Source organism: Numenius arquata, chromosome 28 (genome assembly GCF_964106895.1).
Source record: "Numenius arquata chromosome 28, bNumArq3.hap1.1, whole genome shotgun sequence".
NCBI classification, from domain to species: Eukaryota; Metazoa; Chordata; class Aves; order Charadriiformes; family Scolopacidae; genus Numenius; species Numenius arquata.
Genome location: NC_133603.1, coordinates 19,722 through 26,040, shown reverse-complemented (window position 1 = coordinate 26,040; position 6,319 = coordinate 19,722). Strand labels below are relative to the sequence as shown.

Genomic DNA, 6,319 nt, shown 5'->3' with positions numbered 1-6,319 from the left:
TCTTTCCTGTGAGGGTGGCAGAGCCCTGGAACAGGCTGCCCAGGGAGGGGGTGGAGTCCCCTTCCCTGGAGATCTTCGAGACCCGCCTGGATGCTCCCGAGCGATGTGCTCTGGGCAGCCCTGCTTCAGCAGGGGAGTTGGACCGGATGGTCTCTAGAGGTCCCTTCCAACTCCGACAACTCCGTGATTCCGTGACTGTCACATCGATGGGCCCCGCTACGGGCCGACAGGGACTATAAATGACCGTCGTGCCCCACTGCAGTGGGGGACCCCTCCCCACCACCCACCCTCACCAAGGCCTGAGAGTCACGGAATGGGACCGGGACCTAACATGCCCCCCCCCCGCCTTTTCCAGTGACCCCTCCCAGCCCCTTTACCCCCCGCCAAGATGCAACAGCCCCCCCGCACCTCCCCCCCCCAAAGCCTACAAGGACAGGCGGGTGCCCTCTGAGACCCCCCCAAACCACCCCCAGCACCACTAAATACTTCCTGACGCGCCTGAATGCCCCCAGCCCCCCCAAAGTCCCCCACAAACCCCCTCAAAGCCCTGGAGCCCCCCCAACCCACCCTTATGTTCATCTCTCAGCCCCTCAGACCCCCCCAGGCTCATCCCACCCCTCCCCCCCAGACCCCCCCTTTATGTTCATCTCACAGCCCCCCCCAAGGTCGTCGTTCCCCCCCCCAGCGGCTAAAAGATGCCCTCGACCACCCCCCAAACCCTTTATTATTAAAATAAATCACCCGTTTCAGCTCTTTGACTGTTTTTTTTGTTTCAATTAACTTTATTTTACTTTATTATTTTTACATTTTTATTGATTGAAAAAAAATCCAATTAAATCCAATTATTTAATCCAATTATTTAATCCAATTATTTAATCCAATTATTTAATCCAATTATTTAATCCAATTATTTAATCCAATTATTTAATCCAATTATTTAATCCAATTATTTAATCCAATTATTTAATCCAATTATTTAATCCAATTATTTAATCCAATTATTTAATCCAATTATTTAATCCAATTATTTAATCCAATTATTTAATCCAATTATTTCAGAGCAGCGCTCGGTGGCGGCAGCAGCGGTCCCCTCGCAGGGCGCCGCCATTTTCCCCCGGGACACGTGAGCGCGACCAACCAATCAGCGATGGGGCAGGAAGTGGCGGGGGTTACTTCCGGTTGGGGTGGGCCGTGCCCACCACGCACTGGTTCACCTGAGGGAGGGGGAGGGGGAGGGGGAAGGCGGGGGGTGTTGTGGGACCCCCCAGAACAGCCCTTGGACATCCCCCCCCACAAACACCTGCCCCTTCTCCAACAGCTCCATCCAAACCTCCCCCCCCCATCTTGCTGGCGAAGCGCAGGGAGTTGAGTGTCTCGGAGAAGTTCTCCTCCAGGGGGGAGATGTTCACAAACATGAGCCTGGGGGGAGTCGGGGGGTGTGGGGTGTCAAAGGGGCCCCCCCAAACCTCCCCCACCCCCAATAACCCCAAACACCTTCCAGCCCCCCCACATCCCCCTCACAAGCCTCCCCCCCAACAAACCCTAGCCACAAAGAACCCCCAAGCCCCCCCACCCCCAAAACTCCCCCCAGCCTCCCCACCCCCCCCCCACCTCCCCCAGGCCCCCCCAAACCTCCCTCAACCCTCCCACCCCCCAACCCGCTCTGCCCCCCCCCAAACCTCCCCCCCCTCACATCTTGGCGGAGCCCCCCAGGGAGTTCTGCAGCAGGTAGGTCAGATGATTCCCCCCCCCCCCCCCCAGACCCCCTCCCGGCTTCACCTTGAGCTCCTGGACCAGATTATGGAGACTACGACGCTCCATCTCCTGCCCGTGGAGCTGCTCCCCCTGCTGCCTGCGCCCGCGGGTGCCCCTCTAGCACCTGCAGCTGGACCTGGGGAAGGAAACGGCCCCCGGGGGGGGGGAGAACAGCCCTCGGTTAACACAGGAGGGGGAAAGACTGGCTCCGCAGGGGTGGAAAAGCAGCCCTGGTTGGGGGGACGCACACACACAGAAACCAGCCTCGACTGCGGGGTGCTGAGACAGCCCCGCTCCCGGGTGGCGCTTTGGGGCTGAGAGCAATCGGAGCAGAAAACCACCTTTTTTTTTATTTTTCTCCTCATTTTGCTGGAGGAAAGCAGGGAGATCTCCCCCCTCCGTGACCCACCTCCCTTTCCTGCAGCGTGGCCGCCAGTGTCCTCGCCTGCCCTTTGGCCTCGGCCAGCGCTTGCCCACATGCCTCCACCTCGTCCTCCAGACACCGCTTGTCCTCTGCCAAGCGTTGCACCTCCCTCCGCCATCGATCTCGCTCATCCTGGCAGCTCGTCATCTCCTTCTCCTGCTGCTCCAGGCGCTGGCGCAGCTCCTTCTCCTGCTGCTCCAGGCGCTGGCGCAGCTGCTCCTTCTCCTGCTGCTCCAGGCGCTGGCGCAGCTCCTCCTTCTCCTGCTCCAGGCGCTGGCGCAGCTCCTCCTTCTCCTGCTCCAGGCGCTGGCGCAGCTCCTCCTTCTCCTGCTCCAGGCGCTGGCGCAGCTCCTCCTTCTCCTGCTCCAGGCGCTGGCGCAGCTCCTCCTTCTCCTGCTCCAGGCGCTGGCGCAGCTCCTCCTTCTCCTGCTCCAGGCGCTGGCGCAGCTCCTCCTTCTCCTGCTCCAGGCGCTGGCGCAGCTCCTCCTTCTCCTGCTCCAGGCGCTGGCGCAGCTCCTCCTTCTCCTGCTCCAGGCCCGCTCTCACCCGGCGGCTCTCCCCCAGCGCAGCCCGCAGGTCTGACACCTGCCCCTTCAGGTCCCAGGGGGGGCGCCTGGGGCGGGGGGCAGCGGCTGGTGCTGCTGGTGGGGCACCTGTGGGGACATCGGGGGGGTTGGGGGCACCAGGGGGACATCAGAGGGGAGACAACTGTGGGAACACTGGAGGGGTTGGGGATATGAGGGGACATGGGGGGGGCACTCGAGGGGACACTGGGAGTTGGGGGCTCCAGGGGGACATCGGAGGGGAGACACCTGTGGGGACACGGGGAAAATGGGAGAGGGGCTTGGGGATGCCAAAGGGGCGCCTGTGAGGAGGTGAAGAGGGACTTGGGGAACACCGGGTGACATGGGAGGGGTGGCCCCAGGGACACCAAGGGAGTTGGGGGACACCAAGGGACTGGTCCCATCACTCACCAGGCCGTGGGGTGGCTGCAGCGGCCAGTTGAGGGGCTGGGGAGGGACACGGGGGAAGGGACATGGAGGGAGGGAGGGTGGGCTCCCAGTATGGTACTGGGGCCAGTTCCCCCCCCCCCAGCCCCAGCCCCTACTCCCCTCCCCACTTTTCCCCCCCCCCCAGCCCCAGCCCCTACTCCCCTCCCCACTTTTCCCCCCCCCCAGCCCCTACTCCCCTCCCCACTTTCCCCCCCCCAGCCCCAGCCCCTACTCCCCTCCCCACTTTTCCCCCCCCCCAGCCCCAGCCCCTACTCCCCTCCCCAGTTTTCCCCCCCCCCAGCCCCAGCCCCTACTCCCCTCCCCAGTTTTCCCCCCCCCCAGCCCCAGCCCCTACTCCCCTCCCCAGTTTCCCCCCCCCAGCCCCAGTCCCTACTCCCCCCCCCAGTTCCCCGTTACCTGCCCTGCCCGCCGCCCCCACGCTAAGGGGCAGGAGCGGGGCGCAGCCGTCGTCCCCCGCGGTCCGGACCCGTTTCCGCTCGGGCGGCGCCACCGTCTCCTCGGCGGGGGCCGGTCTCTTGCCGGGGGCTGCACGCACCGGCAGGCGGGAAGGGCCCGGCTCAGCCGCCACCCGCGTCCCCAACGGGGGCCGGTCTCTTCCCGCGGGCTGCACGCACCGGCAGGCGGGAAGGGCCCGGCTCCGCCATCGCCGCCGCCTTCTCCCCGGCGGGGGCCGGTCTCTTGCCGGGGGCTGCACACACCGGCCCGCTGGAAGGGCCCGGCTCCGCCATCGCCGCCGCCTTCTCCCCGGCGGGTGCCGGTCTCTTCCCGCGGGCTGCACGCACCGGCAGGCGGGAAGGGCCCGGCTCCGCCATCGCCTTCTCCTTGGCGGGGTCCATTCTCCTGTCGGGGACTACACACACCGGCTCGCGGGAAAAAAGCGGCCCCGGCCCCCGGCGCGCCCCGCGCCCCTTTGAATAGCCCGGCACCGCACCGCCCCGCCCCGCCCCGCCCCCGCGCGCGGCTCTCCGCCAATCGCCGCTCTCTCGCCGCCTCGCCCAGCCAATCGGCTGCCAGAGGCTGCCCCTCCTTTTGCGTCACGTGATGCCGCACGGGCCGCTCCCGCCAGGCCCGACTGCCGGCGCGGGGCGTGGAGATAGGCGTGGCTTGGGCGACGGGGCGGGGCCTGGGGCTGGCGGAGCAGCGGGGGGCGGAGCCGTTGGGGGCGGAGAGATAGGCGGGACTTGCTGGAGGGAGGCGTGGTCTGATTTTGGCGGAGCGGCCGGGGAATGGGCGGTGGGGGCGGAGAGAGGGGCGTGGTCAGCGCGGCGGGGGCGGGGCCTGGAGCTGGGGGGCACAAGCCGAGCCCCGGGGGTGAGTTGGGGGCGGGGCCTGCGCGGCGGGGGCGGGGCCGGGGCAGCCCCGGGGTAGGGGGGGGCCGGGGCAGTTCGGGGAGGGGGAACGGGCGGGGGGGGGCAGCGCCGTGAGGGGGGGGGGGGGGGGAGCGCCGGAGCAGCCCCGGGTTCCCCCTCCCCCGCCCCGGGGCTGGTGCCCGCGGGGGTCCCCGGGGTGGGGGGGGGGGGACCGGTGCCGCCGTCCCTCCGCGCCCCCCCTGTCCCCCCCGCTCGGCCCCGCCGCCGCCGGTAAGGGGGGGGGGCCGGGACCCCGGGACACCCCGCGCCCCGCCGGGACCCCCCCCGGTGCCAACCCCCCCCCCCCGGGGCAGGGGGGCTGGGGAGGCGACCTCCCTGGACGGGACCGCCCCGCTGCCTGCGTGAGCCCCCCCCGACCGGGACACCCCCCTCCCAACCGGGACAGCCCCCCCGCCCCCCAAATCGGGACCCCCCCGAGCGGGATACATCCCCCCCCCCCCAAACCCGGGGAGCCCCTCCCGAAACGGGACCCCACTAAACCGGGACACCCCCCCCAATCCGGGACACACCCCCCAGCCTGGGAGGGGCCCCCCCAAACCGGGAGCACTCAAAACGCACCCCCCCCCCGCCCGCAAACGGGGACCCCCCCATCGCTGTGTGAGCCCCCCCCCGGACCGAGACCCCCTCCGATTGGGAACCTGCCCCCTCCCCCATTCCTCCATGACCCCCCCCAGGCTGGGACACCCCCCCCCCAAACTGGGAGCCCCCTCCAATCCAAGACACCCCCTCCAAACTGGGAGCCCCTCCCGTTCTTCCCTGAGCCCCCCCAGTCCGAGACCCCCCCAAAGTGGGACCCCCCCCAGTCCTGCATGGGCCCCCCCAAACTGGAAGCCCCGCCTATTACTCCATGAGCCCCCCTCCCCCAAGATCTGGACCCCTCCTCAAATTGGCACCCCCCCTCAGCCCCATTCCTTTGGGGGGGGTCCCCCCAAATCCTGCCCCCCCCCCAATCCCCTGCGTGAGCACCCCCAGATTGGGACCCCCCCAACTGGGAGCCCCCACGTCCCAGCATGCCCCTCCCCCTGCCCCCACTGCAAGCCACCCCAAACTGGGACCCCCCCAAACTGGGACCCTGCCCCCATCCCAGCATGCCCCCCCCCCTAAAACTGGCACCCCCCCAAACTGGGAGCCCCCTCCAATCCAAGACACCCCCTCCAAACTGGGAGCCCCTCCCATTCTTCCCTGAGCCCCCCCAGTCCGAGCCCCCCCCAAAGTGGGAACCCCGCCCAATCCTGCATGAGCCACCCAGGCTGGGACCCCCCCAAACTGGGACCCTCCCCCCATCCCAGCATGCTCCCCCCCCCAAACTGGGAGCCCCTCCCAGCCCCATTCCTTTGGGGGGGTGGGGTGGTAAATCCTGCTCCCCCCAATCCCTCTCCCCCAATGCATTTTTGGGGGGGGGTGTCCCTAGCTGGGGGTCACCAGCTCCAACCCCCCCCCCCCAACAGGCACCCAGGATGTGATGGCGAGCGAGGCGGGGCCCCCCCCCAGCCGCGCCCCCCGCTGCCCCCCCCCAGCCGCCCCCCGCTTTTGGGAGGGCCAGGACGTCCTGGCCCGTTGGACGGACGGGCTCCTCTACCTGGGCACCATCAAAAAGGTGGGTGCCCGACCCCCCTAAATGCCCCCCTCCCCCCAAATGGCACCTCCCATTTTAACACCCCCCCCCCCCCCCCTTTTTTTTCTTTGCCCCCCCCCCCCCCCCCAGGTGGACACGGGGCGCCGGGGCTGCCTGGTGCAATTCGAGGATAATTCCCAAT

At 68.0% G+C, this 6,319-nt stretch overlaps 1 protein-coding gene across 1 annotated transcript; it reads right to left on the bottom strand.

The window, feature by feature from the left end:
- Positions 1-773: 773 nt before the first annotated feature.
- Positions 774-4,004, bottom strand: LOC141476066 (uncharacterized). The gene is made up of 4 exons (XM_074164685.1): positions 3,807-4,004; positions 2,165-2,506; positions 1,780-1,891; positions 774-1,214 (listed from the first exon to the last, which is right to left on the bottom strand). Exons 1-3 carry the CDS (start codon positions 4,002-4,004, stop codon positions 1,808-1,810), a joined length of 624 nt encoding a protein of 207 aa, XP_074020786.1. The 3' UTR covers positions 774-1,214; positions 1,780-1,807.
- Between the last annotated feature and the right edge of the window lie 2,315 nt (positions 4,005-6,319).